Source organism: Lathamus discolor, chromosome 1 (assembly GCF_037157495.1).
Source record: "Lathamus discolor isolate bLatDis1 chromosome 1, bLatDis1.hap1, whole genome shotgun sequence".
NCBI classification, from domain to species: domain Eukaryota; kingdom Metazoa; phylum Chordata; class Aves; order Psittaciformes; family Psittacidae; genus Lathamus; species Lathamus discolor.
Genome location: NC_088884.1, coordinates 101,370,112 through 101,397,814, shown reverse-complemented (window position 1 = coordinate 101,397,814; position 27,703 = coordinate 101,370,112). Strand labels below are relative to the sequence as shown.

Here is a 27,703-nt window from a genome sequence, read left to right as displayed (position 1 = left end):
TAAATAAATACCTTAACATCAGAAATAACCTACATCCTCACTTTCTGTAATTTACTGTATTCAAATTCACTTTGAACCATTTCTAGGCTAACCCGAAGAGAGAACACTGTTTTCAAACATTGGCATCCCTGATATTTACCTGCTTAAGGTGTTCACTGAGAGCAATTCTCAAGTTGCTGTTTCTTCTGTTTAACATTTCACAAGTCATTAGTGTATAAAAGATGGCAGTACACGCCAGCGGCATGCAGAAATAGAAACCAAACAGCCACCAATCCTTTGCGTCTTTGTAAAACTGTAGATAAGGTAAAGAAAAGAGAAGATATTTTCTTATGATTCAATGGAAAGTACCACAGAAAGGTCCTGGAATGAGTGACAGTGGGTACACTGGTCTATTGGTAAACAACACAAATTATGTATGTAACATTCTTACTGTGGCAGTGTAAATACTTATTTTGCCTCACAGATAGCCTGCCTTGCAACCTTTGTTGCGATCTGTAACGGGTTCGAATGAATTTTGTTTGTGTTTTCTGAACATTTACACTCCAGTTTCATGAATCCAGTTTCATGAAAAAGACATGCCAAAACATAAAGTGTCAGTTTGAGATAACAAATCTTACTAAAAGCCTGTCTCAGGAAATGCCATTTACCTCTATGGCTTCTGTCCTGATTCCAAAAAAGGAAAATTCAGAATGTCTTGTAGGTTTAATCACCTTTTGTTATCAGTGAAAAGATTGGTAGTTGGTTTGCTTATGTACTGAGCAGACAGGAGCCACTTCATAAGTGTTGTCTGATATATGCAAAGCTTAGGATGGGATGGCTTCTAGTAGTACAGTTACTTTTAACCCTTTTCCTGCCATGCATACCATTTGCCTTTTGTGACAGGACTTGATAAAGAAGCGGTAGTTTGCTGTGTACTTTGAAGTGTTAGCTGTGATTTAAGATGTGGTTCAAGTTAGTATATTTATGTATTATAGCAAATACTACATTTAATGAAACATTTAACATTACTCTTTCCTGTAAATGATTATATTTTCAGACTTGAGAAAATATTGTATCTTGGGTTTTAACTTCTATGCTTGGCCAAAGTGTGCACTGAAATATGACATTTTAAATACTTCCTGTCTCAATGTTATTAGTCACTGAGATGGATGTGTGTAAAAGGGAACCTACTTTCTCATACTCTTTCCCCTAGCTTGTTTATTCCTAGAGGATGTGCTCTTGTACATCACTGTTCCCACACCAAATGTCAAAATGCTAGTAGCTGAGGATTATATGAATCCTGTTTGTAAAACCCAAGCTTTTGACATCTTGTTTACATTTAAAGATGAATGGTATTCTGAAAGATTAAAAAAGTGGGTACAATTAACAGGCTAATATTTAATAATATTATTTTTTTTAATCTGCTGTAGTTACACAAGAAAGTTGACTTGCTAAGAAAAAGGGAAGGCTTTTGATTTTTCTCCCTCTGCCTCAACAAAGTTAGCTGCTTACACAGCTTGCTGGTTTAGAGTATGCTGCTGGTATCTAGTCCCAAAACCCCACCTCACAGGACATTCTGAACTGTCTTGATTAGCTTGTTTCCTCCTTAGCATTAGCCTCATCCATGTGTGAGGAGGGGCTATCGTTTGCTGCATAGTTGCACTCTCCTTGGGGCAGAATTTTCCCCAGTGGGAACAGTGATTCTGCCAGGAGAAAACCAGAAAACAATATGCCTCATATTTGAAGAGTTTGTACTGAGGGGAAATCTAATTACAACTCCTTCTGCGGAGAAAAGGATTACAAATACATGGAGACAATTATCTTTTCCATGGCAGATTCCTCCAAGTCAGCCTAGAATCATGTTGGTTGGGCAGCACAACAAAATGCATACTGTGTATAAAACCTACATGAAAATGTCTGTAAATGATTAATTGCGGAATCTGAGTTTCACAAAGCTTACATCAAAGCATGAAATTGGGTTGATTTAAGAGAAGTAGACATTCTTTTGTTTGTCTTGAAAGCCCACATGGAACTGATTTTCTACAGGAAATGTGCGTTTTAAACAAGTTTCCTAGTGCACTCAGCCTCTTGGGAATCATGGTCTAGCATGAATCTTTTAAGTCTTTCAAGGATAGCTCTAAACATGAATAAAGCTCCTATTAAACAAGAAAAAAGTTAATCATAAATACTTCCCAAAGTTTAGCAATTGTTTATTGTGGTGTTTGTGGTAGTAAATACTATAGTTAAGGTTAAAGTGGTATTTCCATTTTAATGTTCCGATTACACTTGCTTGCAATGCCTTGAAATGCGACACTCTGTTTTGACCAACCCATCCAACATTTACTGTCAGCTTGGACATAAATGCTGGTTTGTTTCCCTGAAAAGCAAACTGGTATGGGGAGATTTGGAGCTTTTGAATTATACTGAGAAAGTAAGATACTAATTCTTACTAATAGAACAAAACAAGCTATTCTACTTACCACATTAAGAACAGAACAATAATTAAAGTTAGTATGCCTATTGGAGACCAGAACTGTAGAGTTTGGAGAAGAGAGAAGAGAAAAATATTTTTTATTAGAGAGAGAAGTGAAGATTGTCCAGGCACATTTGTAGAGAAAAACAGCATTACAAAAAGGAAATTTGATGCAGTATGCGTTTCATAAATCATATTCTTGGAACTAAAGTATCTACAGTCATATAGTCTGAAGAGTTTAGAAACAAAGATATGGGAAGTTCTGGGCAACTCCACTCTGTCTCCATCTGCATTAATTATTTCCATTAGGGAATTCCTTTTGTTTTCTCTTCCAATTTTCTCTTGCTGTTGCTGCCATCCCTGCAGTCTGTGTAACCCTACCAAAGTTTGAGATGTTCCTCTGAAAAACACCATCCGTACTTTTTACTTTCTAAATTTCCTGCTTCCATTTTGCCCTATCCTTCCCTATCCTAGCCCAGGCCATGTTCTGACCCAGTAAAAGGAGAAGTGCTAGTCATTCAAAAAAAAAAAAAAAAGGAGTTTCCCTCAAAACTAAAGAATTTGCACTCTCTGCCTTCTCTGAAACAAAACAGATTACTTTTCTTTATTACTGAGTGAAAGGTGGCTGGCTTTTCTTTGGGTTCACAAAGGAAAAACTAAGAGACCACTTTCCTGTTTTCTCAGTGTAAGCTCAGGAGGAAAATCACTATCCCCCTATGCAGTAAAGATACGTTAATTCTGTAGTGACTACTCACCTAACTTCCTTTGAACAAGCTAATGTGGGTATTGGCAACTGGTAAGCTGCAGTAGCACTATGAAGGCTATAAAATGTGCTAAAGAAGCCTGGTGTTTCTCAGGTACTTCTCTTGCTCTTTAGTTGCTCTATCTAGATGACAGCTAACGGTGCCCAAGCTACCTAGGTTGGAGATGTGAGTCTGACAGATATGTAGTTGTAATTTTTTGTAAATAAAGGGATTATTCTCTGTTTGATTTTGTAAGTGTGTATAGAACAGGAAGAGTTATGCTAGGGGATGGCCCCACCCTCTTCTTTGTCTGCCAGAAGAGCTGCCTACTGCATGCAAAAGGATGACTAATCATGGTAAAACATGGGGTTTGACATTTACAAGCTCCAAGGTGGTTTACCTGGAAACAATACTTTCCAAGGCTCTGGCTACCATGGTACGTCTCTTGACTGTACTTTAAGCAAGCCTGAACTGCAAAATTCTGTATTAAAAATCCTCAGTAGTGAGGAAATGAAAATGTTGTAAAGTCCCACTTAATATCTGTAGCTGAAAATCAGGTCACTGTAATTGAAGGATGCTCTTTGCACCAATACACATTAGAATACATTTTGTACCTTAATAGATGAACAAAGTATATTATAATCCAGTATCTAACCTATACATTCTGGATTCCAAAACAGTAAGAATGAATGTTACTTACCAACATAAAACTATTTGTAGGGTTGAGCATGCAGGTAACATAACCTTCATCCTTGTATCTGAAAGGTACCACAGCAAAACCAATTGCTTCTGGTATAGCCAGTATGAAGGACAGAAGCCAAATGGAGAAAATTTCAATAGCAGTGATCATAGGGATTCCAATTCCCTGAACACGGCTCCAGGATGCAACTGCTCTGTACCTGAAAGACACAGGCATAAGTTTACAACCTTCAGTTTCTTCTTTAAATTCAAAGATCTTGGTTTAATTTTATATATTAAGTAGAATCCTAAAGCCGACATCTTAGACTTGTATTGCTTATTTTTTCTGGCTCTTCCAGGAGCTCTGCCAGGTATCAAGCCACCTAGGACACAGCAGAGCACATCAAGGGGTGGATGGCAGAGTGATAGCTGGAACTGTTCTGCACAGGATTCCATGGAATTCTTCTATGTGGACTACACTAATGATTTCTAATTAAGGTAGGCAAGGTTTGTGAAGACAGATTATATCTTTTACTAGATCAACTGATGTAATAAAAGAAAACAAGCTTCCAGGCACGTAACTCATTCTAATATATACAGACCAGCTATCTCCTTCAGCTACCTCAGCTGTAACAGCAGTGCTATCTAGATTGAAGTTGTCAGCTTCCGTGCAATGAATACTGTGAAAATACTCTTCATGAAATGAAAATGCTTTTGTTCTATTTACACTTCAATGTTAAAAATACTGGTTTTACACAGCACATTCTGTATTTCTATTAGGCTACAACTGAGTGCTAGTTAGGACTGTCTGACAGCTGTCTCAGCCTCTGCATCACCTTTCGATAAGAAACTGAAGTGAACAGCTAAGAATTCTGTAGATGGCAAACTCAATATATTTTCCCACTACTTTATCCCTTAGATAGCAAGTTTCTCTGTGAAAAAGTGGAATTATTTAAACCTGCTTTCCTATATGTATGCATCTCATAACTGTAATCTTGATAAAAGGTGGGAACACTTGAAGAAGTTTCAAATACAGCCCATACATTTCTCTCTTTTATTCTTCCTCTGTTCATGTTCTCTGTCCCTTCAGTGCTGGAGTATTCTCGTTACCAGGCTGCAGCCTTTCTGCCTTTCAGGAAACAAGAACTACTTGTCTGCCAGTTTTCATGGAACTTGTAGAAATTTATTATCTTTGAGACATCAACCTCTTTGTCAACTCTTGTCAAAAGGTTCAAAAATTGTTTGGAGAAGACTGATTGGTATACAACACAAAGTACAAACCAGTCCTAAATAACATTTTCAGTAGCAGGCTTAACTGCTGTCTAGCAATAACTGCAGTGATTGAGTTGCTTAGCATTCCCAACAATTTAGCAGACACTGCTATCTAAAAATGATGGAAAGGACAAATATTTTTGATGCTGTAATAATCTCATATGCATGCTGGAGAACTTTCTGTCACTAGTGATGAATCAGTTTCTAAAATGCTTATTTTACTTCCCCCAAATGATAGCAACTTCCCATTTGGAATTACAGTGCTACATGGATATATCATGACATCCATTCATCAAATAATCTTCTTAAGTTGAGGAGAAAAAAAAAAATCAAGAAAGGTTTCTTGTCTGCTTTAAAACATGTCAGAATAAGAAGTCACTGAGGCAATTATAAATTGTAAGGAACCATATCACAGGTGTACTATGGACATGTTCTCAGTACATCACTGTACTGTATGTATGTACGAAGATTTTGAACATACTAAAGCAAACTACATTTTGGACCTCCAGATTAAAAATAAAATAATCTTTTAAAAGCATCCTTATCTTCAAAGAAGAATATCAAAAGAATATCAAAAAGGCGGGAGAAAGTGGTTCACTCATGGAGAAGAGGTCTACAAGACTGGAATTCTGATAGCATCGAAACGAATAAACTATACTGAGATAATTGAGAAAGTAATGTTCAGCATCATATCTTCTCACACATATTTATAAATATTAAAATTCAAAATTAATATTAAATAATTTATAATCCTCACATACTTCATCTTACCAAATATCAAATTTTGGCTTTAATGGCTAGATGGAATATTCACAGAAACATAACCTTTCATACATATATTTGTGAACTTTGCAAACTTAATAATCAATTTGAAGTTTACTTTCTCCTGACTGGCAATTTTACAATCGGTCCCATCAGCTGCACAAGGCACAGGGTACAATCTCATCCTTGACTGAATAATGTTCTTAGCAAATAGGAGCCTGTAGACTAGATATTTTTCAACTAAAAAATGTAGATTGTGTTGTGTCACCTGTGTAACTACGTAACTGACAACAAATGGCTTGTAAATTGTGAATCCATTTCTCTCCTTTCTTGCATTTCTGGCTTACAGCTGGCTTGCACATAAAAAGATCAGTATGCACAGCAGTAAGGATTCAGGTCCTGTATGTATTTTATTAGCCCTTTTTTCAGTTCACAATTCACGTAACTATCATCAGGTAAGAAATTATTGGCTGAAGAATTTTATGAATGGTTTCAGCTAAAGCATAAGAAGCTCAGTAATTAGAGCAAAATTTGCTGAATGCATATTAACCTACAATTACTTAGTCTCTTTACTCACTGCTCTAAGAGTGATTTGAAAAACAGTGGTAGTATAATTTTTCAAGTCGGTGTTCTATGAGTTATGTAAAATATAGGATCTTTGTCTCGCCGCAAACCTCCCATAATTAAGAGTGGGAAAATACTGCAGGGTTTATTTCCCTCATACTTAGAAAATACAGGATGTTTGCCAGGGAACTGACATAAAACACAAGCATCACGCATTACAATTAATTTCCCAATCTAAAATCTCTGTGTGTGTGTTTTGTTTTACTTGTTTCTTTTTTGTTTCCCTTTTGTCTCCAACCTTGGTTAAAATATTCAGTTCTTTTCCAAGTCATTTCCTTTTCTCCATTTAATGGTGTGATCAGGTTGGAGGGGTTGCTTTGAGCAACCTCGTCAGCGGAAGGTGTTGCTGCCCATGGAAGGGGTTTGGAAGTAGATGATCTTTAAGGTCCCTTAGAACCCAAACCATTCTATGATTCTATGATTCTCTTATTGATCCCCTTTTCACTTTCTACTGTTGATGCATGTGCTGTCAACTTCATTATATCATGCCCTTCAGTTACTCTCTCTTGTTTTTTAATTCTCCCTCTTCCGTTCTTAGCTGTGTATTCCAACTTGCTTTTCATACACTCTGCAGTCCCTCATTCTACTTACATTTATAGGTGCAAAGTATGTAAGAACAGGGGATCATTTCATCATGAAATACACATACATACAGTTAAATGTTTTGTACTCCTATCTATTTATAACTTGCTTAAAGCATTTCTTTCAGAAGGACATCCTTGCTGGATCTGAGAGCAGGACACCCTCACACTTCCCTGGTGGTTTCTTCTTATAGTTAATCACTCTCACTGTTAAAAATGTGTACCTTACTTTCATTTCAAATTTGTCTGTTTGAAACCTCGTTCTATGTGTTCTTATTATATCTTTCTTTGCTAAGCTAAAGACCCCATGGATATCTGTTGAACCATCTGTATTTCAGTACTTGGATATTATATTTAATTAGCTTTTTAAGTATCATTTGATAAGCAAAAAATTGAGATATGCAAGGCTACTGAATAATTTCTGATGCTTTTCTACACCCTCTCCATGATTTCATTATTCTTTGGTAAAGAGTAATTCTAGAACTCTAGTTAGACTTACAGCATTAGCGCAGAAAGGTTGGGTTTTTTTGCTGTGTCCCAAATTAGTTTTTGGAACAGTTAGGGTGAATTTCACCATAGTAGCATCTAATCAGAATTTAAAAAGAAAATTTATTTTGGACCTTATGAAGTGAAATCGAAGAGTGTATGAAAATTAAATTATGGGCTACAGCTTGGCTGTGGACTGTCAGTCCTCCTTGCTGCTGTCTATAAGAGTAGGTGCTTTTGTTTCCCTATTTGTTTTGACTGCATCAGAAAATTAGTTGTTCAAATAGGTCAGTAGTATAACATATGTCTGTTCTGCAAGTATCATTGGCACTTTATAAGAGGGAAAAGCAATATAGAAAAGATAAGAGATGTAATCAAGGATATAAGAAGCAGTTGTCAAGATTAGGGTCAGAACAGTTCTTAAATGACACTACTGTTGCTGATACCAATCTATTCTTCTTGTTGTGAGAGATTAGAGGTTTTGTTCAGTTTAGATATAGCCAGCAGGGTGTTGATTGCACAGTTCTTAATTCAGTAAAGCTCTTAGAGCATTGTTTTAGAGCTAAAACCTTGACTATCTAGTACACTTACTGGAAGTTGGGCCAGATGAAAGTATCTACCCTGAGATTAATGTTCTATGCAATCTGGTATGCAGAGGAAGCAAGAAGAGGGTATAAACATATTAAATTAGATCAGTTTCTTCAATCTTCTTAAAACCATTTCTTCATAAAAATCATTATGCTTGAGATGTAAGCGTAAAAGCTCAGGAAGGGAAATATCCTTCCTCTTAGTCACAGTCAGACACTGTTTAGAAAGAGTCAGACTATGGTCACCATCATGACCTAGAGTTTAAAAATGCCTGGGAGGCATCTGAAACAAATGTGAGGTTCTCTGAAGGGTGAATGGCTGGTTTGGTGTTTTGTTTCAGCCTCTTAAGACCCTCTCCACTTGTGAGTGAGCATTCTTCCCCTTGGGCATGCACGGTTAAATGTTAATACTCTGTCAGTGCAAGTCACTTTGTGCCTGCAGCAGTAGTAATGAGTGAAGTTTCACAACAGGTCATAGTTTGCAAAGAGAACAGTCCTTGTAGGAAAAAAATTAGTCCTGTTCTTAATTAAAGCTGTAGTCTGAAAGATGGACAGAGAGTCAACAGTTATGGAGCTCTGAATTCATTGTACCAATTTACTCTTATGTTCTACCTTGTAGACTGCAATTCCATTACAGACACCCAAAATGACTATAAATGAGATTATAAATTATTATAATTTATAAAATATATAATCTATATAAATATGTAAAATAATTATAATGAGATTCTCAATGAGTTTTCAGGAACTTTTTGAAGAAAAAAATTACTCATATGTAGACCAGAATCAGTCCAGCTGCAACAGCACACAATTCCATATTTACTAATTTTCCATAATAAAAAGCAAACATTAGCTGATGTAGAATTTTGTATTAATATGACCACGCCACTCCCAGTGCACAACTTAACTTGTTGAAGGTGCTCTTAGATCATGATTTCATGGTGATTTAACCTAGATTCACTTCATGTTAGTCAGTACTAGAATCTGGCTGTGTATGTCTGGTTTCTAACACTGATATTTACTAGAGTAGTACCAGATAATAAAGCATATGTCTTTGGCAAAGGGTATTAAACTGGGGTAGGAAATTAAATACTCTGAGTCTGATCCCATAGAAGACTTCATTCAAATGGCAAAAACCTTTGATTGATTACTGTGAGGATTAACAAATCAGTGCTTGTAAAAAAATATATAATCAAATATAAAGAGGTAGCTTCAGCTGAGTTACTTCCAATTTTTGAAAAGGCATGTAACAGTAGGAATAAATCTAGTGAAACTGCATTGGTCAGAACTTACCTAACAAACTCACTGTTTCATATGATTTATTCCTTAGAGCAGTCCATGGGATTGTATTTTATGACAGGCAGATATTGTTTGAGAAATAGGATTCTTTTTATAGTTCTCGGACTCCAAACTGTAAGTAGAATGCTTGTCTGTGTTCCATTTTTTGTTTCTGGCTTCAGCTGATCAGTACTAATGCATCTTAATGTATCTTATGTATGGATGATACTAAGTTACTCATCTATTGCAAATGTTGTACATCAACTTGTTATGTAAAGCCAAACCAAGATTAATTTTAAAGTTTCTTTTACTGTTGCATCACTGTACTAATATATGTAATGCATTTTATTTATCAATATCTTTCTGTATCAGAATTACTGATATTTTGGACTAGAACATGATCAAGTAAATTCAAGGCCTATAATAATAGCTTTTACAGAAGTGAAGTCATCATCTGCTATTGCTTTATAAGTATGAAGAAAGAAAGCATAAAAGAATAATGTTCCAAAGTATCTTAGTTATTGCTCTCTCAAAGAGTTTATGAATCTTCCTGAGCACTTTTAACAGAGGAATTAATTTTCAAACTATCAAAGCAAGTTTCCAACATGTTTTTCAATAAAATTCAATTAGTTATAAAAGTTATCAAAATAAACACTGTATTTATGGTCCATAGGCAGTAAGTTGAAAAAGGTATTTTTAACACTGAAGATTATGATCCCGTTCAAATACAGAACATGAGGTCATATGAAAGAAAGAAATCTGAATACTGCGTCAAATCCCAATAAATTTTTGTCTAGTAAAGGAAATTGAAATGATGCTTTACTAGAGCTTTTAAATACTTTTAAAAGAATGTAAAGATAATTAGTCCAATGGCTTCATTTATACTTTGAGCTGCAGATATGGTGCGTTGTTATAGCCAGGATAACAAAAAACAGCATGTAAATTACATCTGTACTGTCTGCCTGCTAAGAAGACTATACTGAGTGCTCCCAGTTTTAGGAAAACTGCAAGGGCAAGAACAGTGTCTGTCAAAAGGGTAAATCATACTGTACCTGTCCACACTAAGGGCACAGAGGTTAAGCACTGTGATTCCCACCGATGCCTTCTGTATAAAGGGCAGGAATTTGCAAAGAAACTGTCCAAATTCAGAATCTCCAAAAGGCCATTTCTGAGCAAGGAGCTAAAGAGAAGATATAAAATAATCAGAATATTTGTAACTTATCAAGTATGTAACAACTGTAATTATTTCTTTTCTTAGCCACAGCCATTGTAACCTTGATGAATTCTCCATACCTCAAGAATATCCTTAGTTCTGTGAATCTGAGAAGAAATTGCTACTATAGAAGCACAAGAGGGCAAAAGTTTAAGCTTAGGTGTTGACTTTGTACTGTTCTAGTCACAGCTTGCATTGTTAAAAATCTTTTATTATTGTGCTTCAGTCACCAGTACAGAATAATAAAAGTCTAACTCAAGCCTGTCATAAACAGTTGCGATTACCATAGCCCAGAACCAAGCAGTACAAGCATAACTCACAGTTTATAATGAAATACCTCAGAGCTAAATTCTCATGCTGCATACAAGTAGATTCTTGTCATTGTAAATGTGCCACTGTGTAACACGTGACAGTATTCACTGCCAGATCCTTGAGTGTGTGGAGAAAATATTGTACATACATAATTTGTTCCATATTATGTTTTAAAGGACTAGCATCACAGGTACATCTGGCCTGTACTACAAGGCAATAGAAAAGCATCCATTTAGGAAACACATGAGTGACTGGGTTTAGGTTAGTATACCCAGGGAGGCATCTATATAACAAATATGAATGTGTTGATTTATGCGAATAGATGTGAATGATTAGCACAGAAACAGTAGTCTTTACATCTGTAACTGTTAAAGCTTTGAGCAACTATACATTCAAAATACAGGATACCAAATTTTCAGGATAGTAAAAGCTACAACTGACTGCAGTCACAGAAGATCTCCTTTTACAGATTACATTCAGTGAAAGTAAATAAGTGAGAAATTAAGACCATACAAAATACTAAGCTCTAACTTATCTGAATTCACTCAAGAAAAGGATCTTACAGTCACCATTAGTTCTTCTGCAGAAGAAGAGGGAGGAGTCACTCTTGCACTATTGCTTTTTTAATCTTCCCAAGTTTCTGCTACTGAGCCTTTGTAAGGTGTAGGATACTGAATAAGAGATAAATTCTTTGTGTAATATATGCCAGCAGTTCTTATGCTCTTATCAACTTCTGTTAAAGCAATTGTGTAATTTAAAGCATTAGATCTGAAATGAAAATATCAAGTTCTTCAGCCAGATAAGTAACTGTCAACATCCTACTGGCTGTTTTGCCACATTTTTAAGGGCAGTAAAAATAATTGTGGATATTTAATCTGGATTACTTAGAAAAATGTCTGGAAATCTGGATAATTCATATAATCACAGAATGGTTTGGGTTGGAAGGGACCTTAAAGCTCATCTAGTTCCAACCCCTTGCCAAAGGCAGGGACACCTTCCACTAGACTATTTTGCTCAAAGCCCTGTCCAGCCTGGCCTTGAACACTGCTAGGGATGGAGCAGCCACAGCTTCTCTGGGCAACCTGTGCTAGCGCCTCACCACCCTCACAGGGAAGAACTTTTTCTTAATATCTAGTCTAAATCCACCCTTTTTCAGTTTAAAGCTATTACCCCTTGTCCTATCTCTACATGCCCTTGTAAATAATTAACTAGTTATTACTACTGTGAAGTCTTTAAGATTTATATTAAACCTTACTGAACAAAAGCTAGAACACAGAATATTTTGATGGTACTGTTTAGATTTGGGAATGTTTTTATTTGTTTCAGAGAAAGACAGCAAATTATACACTATGGAGTAACAATTATAAGCCAAACTAAGCTTCCGAAAGATTCTAAAACCTTATTTTGGTGAATTTTTGAAGATAGTTGGATGCAGACCTGGGGCTGTTTTATGCAACTAAAATAGATTTAAACTTCACAACAGTTTTATTTTCAAGTGCACGAAATGGAGGTAAACTGGTGGCACAAGCATTTCCAATAGATACAGTGTGTGTGATGTGCCACAGTCCGGTTGTCCCTGGAGAAGAGCAAAAAGTGGAAAAGAGAGAACAAGGAATCATACTTTCATCTGCACAAATGTGTAAGGACTGAAGTCACTGCATTAAGCTTGCAAGAATTAGTTGTGTTCTTTCAAGGATAAATACAACCTTTGAATCACATATTTTTAACATTTTTACAGTTAAAACTGACCAAGGATTATATTGTTTGGAATATGATTAAATCAACAGTATTTTGAATTGTTGTTTTCAGAGTTCAGTTTTTTTGCAGATCAGTTCTGCCAGGCCATTTTCATACTTGGGCAGACTTCTTTGCTTATAGTCAGTTCACATTTTGAAAGTTATCTTTGCAGCTACAAGGACCAGAGTATTTTGTTAATAGAATCTTGGCCTGTGGAACACACTCATCTAGTAAGAGTGTGCAGAATTAGAAAAACAAATTTTGGTTGTAGCTCAGAATTGCAGTATTCAAAGTAAACATGTCCTATTTAAATTACTGTTAAATTGAAACACACTAATACACCCTACCTTTAACACTATAGATTTTAACTAGGGGGAGTTAAAGTTCACATCTGTATTTATCTCAGTTAAAGTAGGAGTTATCTCTCTGGTTTTTCACACATAATATTTTCAGAGCACTTTGCTGTAGAATACAGGATGTTTATTACTGAATGCCAGATTTATAGGAATTCATCTCTTCATAGTCAGTCCTGATCTGGCTTTTTCACCTCCCCTCTTTTTCATAGTCATTCATCACAATGCTAAATTACACGTGCTTTTTTTCCCCCAAAATAATACCTCAAAAATGCTGGAAGCAGCTATATGTACCACATGTTGCTTATGTCTCTCTGAGACCATATTCATATTGTCATTTGGTTACTTGCATTTCAAGACACATTTTAGCAATTCATAGCTTTCAGCCAAGAGGGTGTTAATGCTGTGAAGTGTTAAAAAGGCATTATGTTAAGCATTATGTTTTTACTGGATTATTTTTTCTCTTCAGCTGAATATTAAAATGAGATTTCTCAACATAAGCTATGGGATCAATAAAAGTTTGTCACCTATTTCATGAGAGTGTTAGAATATCACATAAATGTGGTTTGCATTTGTTCTTGTTCTGTTACTGTATGTTGCTGTGTGTTTTCTGGTGTACTGAGAACTCCTGCCTCTTCAAGGAGAGCTGAGTATCTTATTTACCATCAATACCACAGCAGAAAAAAATGTGATCACCTTTGCAATGGTATTCCAGTTTAGGACAATCATATTTGGTGAAACCAGATCTCCCTTGTGCCAGAAGGCTGGAGAATGGGTATATCACTAGGACTGGTGATTTAACTTTCAGTTACTTTCAGTAACAAAGGTAATGAGATTCTACCTGCCAGCTGTTGGTTAGTTCGTCTGATTTTATCTGTATTTATGGGCTGAATGAAATACACTGAGAGTTCCCAGCAGAATTAGTTTCCAGGTAGATACTTGCATGGCATATTTTTGCCTTTTGCCTATAACTCCTGCATGAGACTTCAGTTTATGTCAGGGCTGTAGAAAAACCGTTGAAAAAAGAAGAGGCAATCTGAATCCACGATAATTCTGCAATCAGTTGTAGTCACGTGGAATTTCAGCTCCAGACTCCTGCCTTGGGTAAAATCAGAATAGTTTTCAGGCACTGCTGAGTGAAGGCTACATTATAAATGGCATTGCCAGGGAAAAGAGGACTTAGCAAAATTTGGTCAATCCCTTGTGCCAACCGGTGTCCCAAAAGTGATTAATCATCATAGATCACACTTGAAAAGGCAACAGAAAGACAGCCACCTGTTCACATATGTGCAATGGCTGTGGCTGTAGCATACACCCAGCAATAGAAATGAACATGCACTTTATAGCGACAGTGAAACTCTCTTACTAAAAGGCAAATATTAGATTCAAAAACGAAAGTGTTGTACTTGGAAAAGGTTCACTAACTCATTACTCCTCACATAGAAGCTTTATCATGGCTCCAGCATGTACACCTCTTCCCCAAACCCCAGGAAGTTCTCCTTTTTTAAGATTAAAAGTATTTTATTCCTTTTGTTTCTTACACTTTTCCACTAATTGAAGTAACATCAGTACCAAATCATTACATTCTTTTCAAGTTGATTTTAATAAAAATTACTGGGGTTGTAATTAAGTTATTTGATTTCTAAGATTAACTTTGCAATCATTTCCATGGGTATACTCCATTATCATTCCACATCAGTTATGCACTCATTACTTCCCCTTGGATCAGGTGCCAGTTTTCTCTTCAGTAGATCTTTTTAGTTGGCAATTTTTTTAGTACAAAAACTTCAGAGAGAAATAACACATTTATTTTGTATTTAAAAATGGGCCCAGAAATTTAATTTAATTAGTCCTGAGTTACTTAGACACAATATAAGGACTGGGACTACTAGCTCTGCTCTTCCAGTGCTTTTGCGTGTTTTAATATTCAAACAGAATGAGTATAATATTTTAGCAGATTACATTTTCTCTCAAGTCACAAGGACAGGAAGAGTCAGGCTGATTACCCCAACTGGATCACAGTTGTGCTTTTGCAAACCCACTCACAAAATCTTTGAGGTTTCAAAATAAGACATGTGGCAAAAGAAATGCATTTTTCTCCTTGTGCAGTTTGCAATTTGAGAGCATTTCATACAGCTCAGCTGTGGTGCAATTCCTGAGTGAGGAAAGAGTGTAGTCAACAGTGTACTTTTACAATGAAATCAAAAAAACAAGATTTCAAGGTTCTGCTGTTGGTCTTAAAAAACCTCAGCAAAGTGACCAGACAGCCACAGCTTCCTTGAGCATCCCCCCTTCTCTGCTGCTTTATATGGGCTCTCTGCCCTGACGTTGCAGCTTGAAGCAAACAAGACAGCAGCACTGAGAACATTCCTTTGCAATGATTTTTAAATGTCATTCCGTTGATTTTGTTCTACTGCTGTTGCTATTTTCTAACCCCCATTAGTATGCTAGCTGATGTACAAAACATTAAGTCCCTCTGTGCATCCCAAGCAATTTATATATAGTCTAAAAGAGAGAATGTTACAATCCAACCATAAGTATCCACTGATCAGTATGTGCTTATGTGTATCCACAGTGTTTATCTGTTTATAGGCAGATGATGACCCTAGAACTCAGCTCAAAATAGATGGACTGGGTTAGGTGCTGGTTGTTAACAGGCTCTGACCTGCTCCATAAAAACCACTTTAGTTCAACAACTATAAGTCAGGAGGTCCTCTCTCTCTGCCACGTGGAATTGAGGATGAAAGCAAAAGTCATACTTGTCCTTTCCTGCTCTGGTTGTATCCTAGTGCTCTAGAGCCCTTCTCTTCCTAGATCTGCTTCCCAGAAACTGAATTGTGTTTTGTACAGATAGTGCTTGTCCTCATGCCACCCCCATGTAGGATACTCATTTTAAATGTTTAATGGTACTGCTGGAACAATTCTGGCACAAGTCTGGCAGTCAGTTTCTGCTTCATCTTCAGCAGGGCAAATAGAAATACCTTCTTTATTCCATGACTTCTGTTACACTTGTGCAATAATGGAGAAAAAGGGTCCAAACCAGCAGATTTCTGTTTGTACAGATAATGTCTAGTTGTATAACTGACCAGCAGCTCCTAACTGTGGAGTAGAAGTTACAACACCAGTGTATTCCAGGCTGATTTTCTTTCCTTGCAACATAGCCCAGAATGAAAGACAAAAGAAATTCCTCTGATTTCATCAGATCAGCACATTTTGTTAGGGTGGGGTTTTGGTTTGGCTTTTTGGGTTTTGTTTTTTTTCCTTTTTTTTAAGGCTGGCTTCCTCTAGAAGACATTGAGCTGTCTTGGTAAAGCTCTGTCTTAAATTATGTTCCACAGTTACATATGCCCTTGTATGCTACAAGGCATGGGCCAAATATGGTGTTTTGGTTGGAATCCAGGTGAAATCTGAATGAACACAGAAGTGTCCAAGGTCTATACCACTGAGCTGACTGCATTAAGTGACAAAAGATGATGGTTCTAACTGAGGCGTTCTTCCTGATCTGTAGCACTGCTTAGTTAGGAAGATGAGTGGATTGAGTGTCCTGCTTGTTTTTTGATTCAGTGACTCAGGTGGGACCCTTCTGTTTCCATGGAACTTCATAAGACAAGAATGTTCTGAAGCCTTTATCTTCTTCCTGCAACCCAAATACCCAAGAGAGAATTGCATTACAGGACAATCCTCATCCACTTCTTGCTTGGAACTGTTGCACATCCCACATATGTAACTCAGCTGTGCTCCATGTCTTTTCTGGAAAGAGGGAAAGCTGTAAAGTTGAAGGGGAGAGAACACAGCCTGTCTCAGGGTATTCCTTCTCTTCCCACTGCTGGAAGTGAAAAGCGTCAGCTTTGGGAAGGATGGTGAGAAGAGGAAAATGAAGACCAAGGCTAACCTTTATAATGCAGGCCACAAGACTGATATTAAGTATATCATCATGATACGATAGTTAGAGCTTCTGCTAACTTTGGTATCACTTGTCTTCTTCCTTATACTTAGATTCACAATACTGCCACGGCAGAGAAGGCACACTGCTTCTCTTCAACTGTTTGCAGGAAATAAATTTCTAATTTTGCTACCACCAAGAACTGTCCTTTTTTCCACTTTGGGTGGATAAAAGACTGACTTTGGCATTTTTTTCCTGTAAGGAATAAAGGTTATGTGGGGATGCATAAGAACCATCAAAGACATTTTTTCCTCTGAATTGCACTACCACAGCATTTTCTGCTAATTTGCTCATCTTGCCCAGCTAAGTAAAGGTGGAGGTAGCAGAGGGCTTCATGCCATTTCATGGAATGCCTGCAGTCTTTTTCCCCTGCTTAGGCAGCTATGGAAGGGAACGTATAGTTCTCACACAAGAGAAAATAAGATTATATTTCAAAAGATCCTGAAAAGTAAGAGAACAAGTGCCCTGGTTTTGAAGCAGAACATTCTGTCTCAACTAACTGGCAAAGAAATAAATCCTAAGTTTTACGTTTTTGTTAAAACATATTTATTACAAAAATCTACTTAGTAGTAAAGCATTCCTAACAACTCTAGGCATCCCCTCTTTGGCATTTTTGCTGTTTACAAAGTAGGGTTAGTTTCCTTTTTTTTTTGTTCCATGGTATTGGCTAACTTGCCATCCTTTTAGGTAAGACCATTTGTCAAGCTGTGCTGCTGTTCTTCAGGAAAATGAGCTGCAAGGTGTGCTTATGTGCATGGGGATTTGTTGAAAGGAATTTTTTCAATCCCAGGGCAAAATATTGCTTTTATTATTGCTCCAGCTGTGTTGTCTTTTGTGTGCCGCTAAAGAGAGTGACAGGATTGGTAACAAATTACTGCAGAACTGTAAACCCTGTATGTTTCCAATCAAAACAATGCCTTGTTATCTGTAGAGTTTAGCTGACTGAAAAATAGAGTGAATATACTAAAACATTCTGTTAAACATAGAGTCTCTAAATACTGTACAGTACTACAGATCCACAGAACCAGCAAGGCAGGCATAAGATGTTAAATTGAAGATGAGGGAGGAGCTGCCTGTTCATTGAAAGGAACATGCATTCCACCCACCCAAAGTACTGCCATTAGTTAAAAATAGAATGGATCTTGAACTAGGACCAAGAATATAAAACGTCTTCCTTAGCTGCTACCTTGGTGTGTACATTAAACACTTTCTGCTAGGAAGCTGTATTCCGTAAAGGAGAGAACATATTCCTGATGGACTTCTCTGTTCCATTTTGTGTAACTTCTGTCTTCAAGACTCAGCAATCAATTCTTATGCTATCTCTAGATTTATTTCATGTCTGACGACTATACGGAAACACACACCCAAGTAAAGGCATATTCAGAGCAAGTTACATGGATTTCTGCATCACACTGGGCTATCACTACATTGCTTCTTGGAACCACTGGAAAGAATTCACTGAAAGCCAGAATGCAGTGGTTAAGCTGGTAGCCTCAGAATTTCCTGGTATTGGTACTTTGTTGAGAACTATATGATGCACATATGACAAATTTTGTTTGTAAAGCAGTGTTTCTTTCCCAAGTACACCTAACCTTATGTGGGCTTGGCTTCATATTCCTTTGGCACAAAACTGTAACTCCTCCGGATGTCACTTGCTCTATTAGCCCACAGGATCAGTCCCAATGTGTTTAATTACCATCCCTGCTTGTGTATAATATTAAATTCTGTCAGTAAAGGTAATGAGATATGCCACAGAATTTGTGATTAAAAAAAAAACTGATTAGTCTAACACTTATACATGAGCTCTGATGTTGAAAAACATCTATGACTAGAAAGGCCTCCCTAAATCTTCCTTTACAGAAGATAATATGGCTGAAAATGCTTGCTTACTACCAGCTACCTTTTATATTTAGACTCATAATACTCTAGGTGGGCTACTCAGATTTAGATACTGCTGCAACTAAACATGAGTATCAATTTACTAACAAAAAGGCTTAGTTTACTAAATAAAACATTATGTTCTTTAGCTGTTTGAGCCGTTCAAGATTAACCACTTTTTTATGGTTAGATGTCTTTTACTACACACCAGTAAAATAATTAGGAAAATGTTGATTGTTTACATTTAAAGAAATAGGTTGGAAAGCAGACTAATTTGCTTCATCTACTTCATTATAAACTGTTTAAGGACTTAAGCATATTAAGATGCAAGGCAATATAATTTGCCAATCCTATGTAAGTCAGTTTTCAATAGACCTCATTCAAACATTTTTCTCTAAATTGCATAAAGCTCAGGACTTCCCAATAGCATAATAAAACCAAATTTTGACATTCCAGTGATGGGAGCCTTGGCTTAGCATGTTTCTGGTGCCATGACCTCAGAAAAGAGCTATGGACAGCTTTTTCTGTAGAGAGCATCTGTTGTTCTCCTTACTGCTTTGCTAAACTTTAGAGTGACAGCAGCAGCCCTAAGGGCTTTCCAGAGCTTTAGTGCTACTAAGGTGATAGAGGTGCTATGGCTATTCTGCTGCTGTCTAGCCTTAGATATTCTGCTGCGGTATAGCCTTAGAAAACTGCCCAGTTTCTTTACATAAAGCAGTCCTCTGAAGATGTTTTGTGCACTGCATCCAAACTTTGCTTATTAGCCACAAATACATGTGACAGTGATGGGTAATGCCAGTGATGCAGCAGATTTCAGCTACGTGTTACACCATCTGATACTAGAAAAGGAGGTATGAAACCTGTCTTTAGTGCCTTAATTCTACCTCTGTAGCAGCATAAATCATGGAAGTTTTACTTCCCATTCTTCTTTTCACTGCAAAGAAGTCGTTCTTACTGATTTGAAGGCTTAAAGCTTTGACATCTTGAATGTCTGAGATGGATGTGTTTTGAGTAAAGAGGAAACTATTTTGGTCCAGTGCAATAAACATGTGATTGAAGATGAAATTGTCTTCTGTTTATTAAGGGTGGATTTATAACTGGCACTCTTTCTATAAAACCCAATTTGTAATAATTTTTTATATTGATTTGATACTACACGTGGATATAGTAGCTGTAATTAAGTGTTATGGGGCTTTCTTACATCTAGAATAACTTCAAAGGAGGCTCGTGAATATTACAATATTACTCACATCTCAATCCATTTAGCAAATTGCTAAGGGGAATCCACTATATAATTACAGTAATTGGAGGAAGTAAGGGGGGAAGTTTTGAGCCTACTGTACTGTGAAGAAAGAAGTGTCAACCACCTTCAACCATATTTTCAGCAGACATAAATTACATAATTTTTTTTTTCTTCCCAGCATCACATCCTTCTTAATTGTGTAAATACATAACAGAGTGGTGCGCTCAATTCTCCTGGGACCTTATATTTTCAATTGCTATAATCTTATAGCTGCTTCTTTCTAAGGATTTGTAAAATGCCTTTGAATATCATTACCTACTTGTCTTTCATATCTTTTTTGTTATATTTCAGGAAAGCGATTACACCTATTTCTCATATAGGATTATAATTATATAGTATTACACGTTTTGTTCTAAAACACTGTGGCCATCTTAGTACAGTACCATTGGTTATTTTAATACACAGATGAATTCTTTGTACTCTAATTCTGATTTCAGAACTGACTGAAATGGAGGTCTGATCTATAAGCTATTCAGTGTTTCACTCCATTTGTTTATATAGAATACTAATACATGGTTCCATATGAGGTCGACTCTAAAGCTAGAAGAATCTTTAAAGTTCGGAACTAAGTGTATAAAATAATTTAAAATTTAAGCTTTTAAACAAAAATAAAATCACTTTAATTTCTTTCCTGAGAAGACTATCACTTCCACTTTCAAACTCTGATATTTCAAGTGGCCACCCTTCATAATGTCACTCAAGAGAAGTTAAATAGTGCCACAGATTTTTGGATCCCTCGTAGCACAAACCGAAATGCTATTTAATGAACTTTAAAATCAACTCCTAAAGTGAACAGACACATTATTGAATAGTTTATATGAAAAATACTATCAATAATAATAGAATTTCTTATCAGAAGTACTAGAGTTCCCTTATAAATGCTCCCCTGTATCAGAACACGAGCAGCCAACCTTATACAACAAAACAGTTGTATATAACTTTGAAGTAATTTATATTGGAGGTTAAATCACTCAAAAGATTACTAAAGATAGAATTAAAATCATATTTACAACCATAATTCTATCTTCTTATGTGTGGGAGTTGACATTAATGGAAAAAATGTACTGCAGAGTAATAAAAGGAATGTAAAAAATATTGCTACTTTTAACAAAACTTCTAAAGAATTTTCAGAAGACCATCAAAAGGCAATTTCGAAAGGCAAAATTAATTCCAGATTTCCATTTCTCTTTCTGAAGAAGCAGCCGAGCTTTTGGAAGTCTAGGAAAAACTGTGTAATAAAAATACGTGCTCGTTCCCAAACTCAGCTCTGAAAAAAAGCACATACCATTTTTCCTTAAAGTTTCTTATCAGAAATACTACAAGAATTAAGAACACTGCCTTAGCAATTATCCATAAAGACATCAGGGTAATTTACCTGGGAGGAAACTGTAATGCATGATGGAAGATGCAGTCCAACTACAAGTCCAGTTTGCCAAGAGTAATGAAGACATGCAGAACCCTGATCTCATGCCACATTAGGCATCCATACAGCTATGGAACACAGGTGAATCTCACATCAGAGGCTAATCTTTCTCAATTTGTTTATCCAAAATACTCCACAGACACCTGCTATCTTATCAACAAACTGGTGGAATATTGAAAAGTAGAAACAAGAATTTCTATTAAGTCACATGCATTATTATTAACAGTCTTTGTCCTAGTTTCAAATTCATATATTATAACCAGATAAAGTTAAAATACTTATCTGTAATTTATGCTAGAAGATCAGAACTAGATACTGCATTTTACAACAGATAACATGCCTCTGTACAAATTTAATGTATGCACGTATACATATTTTTGATCCATTAATGAATTCAAATTTTTATAATCTTGTCCTATCAATACCTGTGTTATAATGCAGATCAATAGTTATGATCCTAATAGTTATGATTCCTTTACTTTTCAAATCCATTTTGAAACCACGGAACAGCAGTTATGATAAAGTTATGCATTAAAATATTTTGTTTAAAACACATGTAAATGCAAGTTAAGTCTCTAGAATCTTTGAGGGCCAAAATTGTGAGGAATGGTTCTTTTTCGTTATATTACTTAATGTTTTATTTACTAACAGAAACACCTTAAGATTTAGGGAGAAGACAAAAATTATCCCATCAGCTATGCACCTCTATATAATCTGCAGTCACAGACAGAAGCACACAAATATCTTTCTAAGTTAAGTTAACATCAGTGAGATATATTAAAAAAGGACTCAGTTCTGTTTATTCAAGCCTGTCCTGGTATCATGCATATGAACATATATTGCATCAGAAATGCTTTATGGCTTTGTTTAATTAAGATGGAAAATAACAAAACCGGGACAGGATAACTTTACACCAGATTAAATAATTGCTGAGGATCCTTTTTATACTTTGACAAAGTCAGATGAAATTTAGTATTTCAAAAATATTCTGTGATATAATTGATTTTACTAACTCTGGAGTAATTTTGAGCATCTGCTAGTAATAAATATCAAATTAAAACCTTAATGCTCAACCGACATAATCTCCGTCTGCAGAGTTGTAATATGAAGCCTGCAGATTAGAGAGTATTTTCTGTAAAAACATAAAGTAAGGATAGGATATTCCAAAAATAGCAACTAGTCCAATGCTGTATGTCCATCAAGGGGGAGAACAGTTTATAAAGTCTTCCCCCATAAATTCCTTTGCTAGCTATAGTAGCTATAATAAAGGAAGAGTTCCTGTGAAATGCCCAAGGCCAAGCTTTGGTTAAGAGCTAAGAGCTTCATTATCTTTAAAAGGAAGGTGAGACTTGAGAGCAATGTTTTTGTTGCAAAACAGAAAGAAGTTGTATTTTTCCTTAAGTGGACTACTCATTGACAAAAAAGCACTACTTAGACAAAGAAGTAACCACAGAGGACAGTGCACTTGTAAGAAAACCGCAATCAGAATGTACTGATGTTGTATCCTACCTTGTACACAATGATAGGAATATCAATGACAATATAGATAAGGTCTCCTAGAGCCAGACTGGCTATCAGTGCATTCGGGCCATTCCTCATACACTTGTTCTGGTAAATGATCCTCAGCAGAGTTGCATTCCCAACCATTCCAACGATGAAAATAGCACAAGATACCACCGTGTTTATGTATTTAAAAGTTTCAGCAATCTTTGTCTGCTGGGAGCATTTGACAGTTTGGTTGGACACCAGGGGCTGTCTGGTGGTGAGGAGTATGCTGGATTCGATGCCTGAGAAAGTGGAAAGGTGGTGTCCCAAGTCACTCCGATTGGCAGCATATCTGGCAGAGCTGTCACCGAGGACAAATCCTGGAACCAGCAGCAGCAAAGAAACTCTTAAACACAAGGCTTCCATTCTTAAGTCCCAAGAAAGCAATTCAGTGAGACAGTGGGGATTCAGTGTTTCAGTGAGGTACTTCTTCACCTGCAGAGAGAATCAATATGCAAAAACAAAAAAGAAGAAACAAACACAGAATCAATACAACAGGCAGACTAGCACACCCTGATTCTCACTTAAGAAGCGTATTTGGATGTACAGTCTGCAGCATGTATGTTTATAACTACTGAGCTACTCTGAAACGTAGACGACCCACATTAACAGTCTGACTAAAGGCACACAGAAAAAATTTCCAGAATTGACAGTTTATACAAATTAGAACCCACAAAACCCTGTTAATTTGAGACAGAATTTGTATATGAATGGGAGAAAAACGGTGAATAAAAGTCATGGCTTAAAAGATGGTTGTTGTGGTTTAAGCTGAACCCAGGACAACAGTCTTGCCAGAAAAGTGTGCCAACAAAGAGAGGCCTTGGAGACTGCTGAATGATATTTTACCTGAAATTAAAAGTTACTGTTTTTCCTTTGATAAAGGAACAGTACTGTGTTAATAATTAAAGGCAGTAAATCTGTTAATTCTCTATTTTGATAATTTGCCACAATGAGGTTCTGTATTTTGCTCTGACTTTATAATTACCTGGATCTCAAATGAAGACCAAAAATACGTATATTTCAAATCAAATTCTGGACTAGATCCAAAGTCCCTAAATATCAGGAGGAAAACTTTTACAGTCTCAGGGTAGACCTCTGGCTAGGAAAAGCCCTTCAAACTGTATGTGTCGCTTGGTTCCTGGATGTCATTGCAACTCATATTCAGTACTAGCCACCACAAAGCTAATGATAACTATTTAAGCTCTTTTACAGATAAAAAACATTTGGTTTAGTATTCTAAGCAACAACTCGTGACTTTTCCATGTAAGAAAGGAAGCATCACAGCATTCTGTCCAGTAAGCCTGTGTGTAACCACCACAACTGGGTCCCTGCCACAGGGATACAGATACCAGTGGAACTGAAGAGGCCACTCAAGTCCATTCCCTTCAAGCCTCAATTTAATTTAAGATAAAAGATTATTTTACATGGCTTGTATCTGCAAAACAAGACTAAGTGCTGCCATTTTTTCAGGAGAAGAGTAGAAAATAAAGTATTTATGACTCTAATTTCTAGGGATTCACATAAAGGATTTGGCAGGATCCTTTTAAATAAATGAATCCTTGTTTCATTCCCTTCGGGGCTATTAAGTCGGAGTTTATAGCAAGAAATTTACCAGAGAAAGAATGTGGGAGACAGTTTACTGATAGGACTTCTGCAGGCAGCCACAGTATAAATATTTACTACTATTACCCGCTCCTGTTGTGTGTCGTCTGTAGAAGTGTGTGCGTACCTACATACAGCAGCAAATGGAGAGTTAACCTGAGTGCTCTCCCTTACAGATCAGGGACCCATGCTTACAGTCTGTCATACTGGTGTATTTGAGATGAGGATCTGACCAACTGTGAGCTCCTGTGCACTCGATTTTAAATTTAGTAGCAAATCCCTGTTTATGAAATGCTGGTTACGATGGTATCTCAGGGCAGTTAGCAACAGTTTGCATGATCTAAGTGCTTTCACTTCAGGTTCCTAAAACACATCAGAGACAACAGGCACATGTGACTGTAACTGTTTTCAGGCAAACATTAATACTTTTATTATTTACTATGACTATGGTTTCTCAGTTCGCAAATAGAAAAACTGAATCGCTAATGACTTAAATGACTTTTCCAAGTTCATACTTGTCCAAGTAAATGTGATGTAGCTAAGAACCCACAGCCCTATGTTTTAGATGTTGTATTAGTATCCTCCTTAATTAATGACATTTTCTTGTAAAACTTTGATATATATATCATATGAACATGGTGGTAGCACAGCAATCATGCAACCAGCATGCAAAGCTGTGAACAAAATTACCAGTTACCATCTCTTCCCTCTCTTGGAAGAAACTTCTGCATACGAAGCAAAACTAGAAAATTTCTAATATAATACTTTCTGAGGATATTTTCTTACGGATTCCTTACAGTCCTTCATTGCTCTGTGCATATTTTAGAAGTACTTGCATTGTTACAAAACATAAAATGCAAGCTGCTGGTTGTAAGAAACAGACTAGCATCTGTAATGCATTTTGTAGTAAGACTGTCTGGTATTCTTCACATGTGATCTGAATACCTGGGGGGGTGAGGTTGGTGCGTTCGGGTGGCCACATGCATGAGCTCTGCCTGTGCCCCAGCAGCCCTGCAGAAGCAGAGGGCAAAACTTCTTCGGTCAAAACTCGCCCTGGGCATCGAGCCGGAAAAATTCCCATGTCGAGGTTCAGGAGAAAAGACCGTACTACCGGAAGTTAAGCTGCTCCAGATATTAAAGACGAGCTAAAAGGTTAACAGTGATTAATCTTCCCCAAAGCATCTGACGAGAATAGGAGCGAATAAACTTAACCAGGGCACGAAAGCACCGAGGGGAATACCGCCGGCAAGACATTTCTCCGGCTGTAAGCGCGCTTTGCTCTCGGGGTCATCGCCTCCTGTTTCTGCCTCTGCCACAGAAGAAACCATTCCCCTCTTGTACCGCTATCACACATCAACCCCAACGTGCATGGGCAGAGGAGCGCTACCTCCCTGCAGCCTGTGCAGAGCGTCTGACAAGTTCTACGGCACTATTTAACTTTGTTTAATAATAGTTATCCCGAGCTGCCTTGTGCCTGTCTCTTGCTCTCCCACTCACACTCAGTCACACAGCGGTGCACCATCGTCATCTAATGGTTACGTGAAGCGCTGTGGAGAAGGGCTGGGAGCGCCCCGCAGCTCCGGGCCGGGCTCTCCCCGAGAAGGGCCGCGGCCCCGCCGGCAGGAGCCCCGCACTCACCCCTGCCGCGCCTCCGCCGCCTGGCCCCGGCTCCGGCTCCCGCTCATGCTGTGGCTGCCGCCGCCGCTGCTGAGAATTTCCTCCGAATGGCTTTCCCTGGGATAGTCTTACCAGATCCTCCTGCCTGCGTCTGACTGGGTGGGACTGAGAATCTCCACCTCCGCTAAATCAGTAGAAGAAAGAGACAGCCTGAAAAAGTCAGCGCGTCCCCTCTTCTGCCCCCTCCCCCAATTAAAACAAACCTCCAGCCCGAACTGAGCCTCTGCCAATGTTAAACACAAAGGCTGCCTCCCGGGCACAGGGGAACACTGTGCTCTTTAACTGTTTCCTTCCTGGAATTGAGCTGAACTCCTTTGCTGGACTCATCTAAGCAAAAGCCCTGGGAATCCGCTGCTGCAGCTGCCTGGTAATAGCGCAGAGGGCTCTCAGGAAGGTTGTGTGTCTGATCAACTAGAAGGCAGAGGAGTCAGGAGCAGAGAAGGGAAAAACATCTTGCGATGAAATACACAGCTTTTGCTTTGCATTGACCCCGGGATTGGCCAGGACTATATGTTCCCAAGACAATCAGTAAAACTCGGTGTGTAAGAGTTCAAAAACTTCTGGATCCATAAACAGGGACTGTTCTAGGGTGAAAATTTCTGTGGTCCATCCAGGGCACACCTTGTTAAATAATACATCTTAGCTTTAAAGACCATAGATGCGCTTACAAAGATAATAAAAGTGTAGCATTTGCTGGCATTCCTATATTTCCTAATACTGTTGTTCTGTCAAGGTAGTGGTACAAAAAAACTTGGCTGAAGTGGGAAGTTCTCTTATAACTAGTAATCTTCTCTCAGGGAGGGCTTTGAGCAGCCTGGTCTAGTGGAAGATATTCCTGCCCATGGCAGGGGGTTGAAACTGGGTGAGCTTTAAGGTCACTTCCAACACAAACCATTCCATTCTATGGAATGAAAAATGATTCTATGGAATGATTCTATGATGAAAAAATACCAGTGTACCAGATGGAGCAGCTTGTAGTGCAGACAGTTTCAAAATCACTTCATGCTAGCAAGTTCAACAAATTTTGATTCCCTTGTTGAATCATTTCAGGATTCTCACTTCATGGCAAGTTTCTGTCTGGCTGTACCACGGAAATTATTTTCTAAACATATAGTGGCTTTTTTTGAATACAAAAATTCAGTCTTCCTAAATATGATAGAAAAATACATTGTCCTAAAGGAATAAAAACAGGCTGAAAAGAACAATAGAAAACATGATGCTAGTGGCCTGCAGAAATAAAATCTCGGACACTAA

General features: G+C 37.3%; 1 protein-coding gene across 2 annotated transcripts in view; it reads right to left on the bottom strand.

The window, feature by feature from the left end:
- EDNRA (endothelin receptor type A) overlaps window positions 1–26,668 on the bottom strand; it is a 32,428-nt gene extending 5,760 nt beyond the window's left edge. The window contains exons 1-6 of one of the 2 annotated variants that reach the window (XM_065688290.1): window positions 26,653–26,668; window positions 26,411–26,573; window positions 23,135–23,605; window positions 10,516–10,643; window positions 3,896–4,094; window positions 140–292 (exon numbers count right to left, since the gene is read on the bottom strand). In XM_065688290.1, the coding sequence (XP_065544362.1) occupies window positions 140–292; window positions 3,896–4,094; window positions 10,516–10,643; window positions 23,135–23,536 (882 nt within the window). In that variant the 5' untranslated portion in view covers window positions 23,537–23,605; window positions 26,411–26,573; window positions 26,653–26,668. Of the gene's footprint in view, window positions 1–139; window positions 293–3,895; window positions 4,095–10,515; window positions 10,644–23,134; window positions 23,606–26,410; window positions 26,628–26,652 lie in introns of those variants that run through there. The other variant, XM_065688299.1, reaches the window with a different exon arrangement.
- Window positions 26,669–27,703: the final 1,035 nt, after the last annotated feature.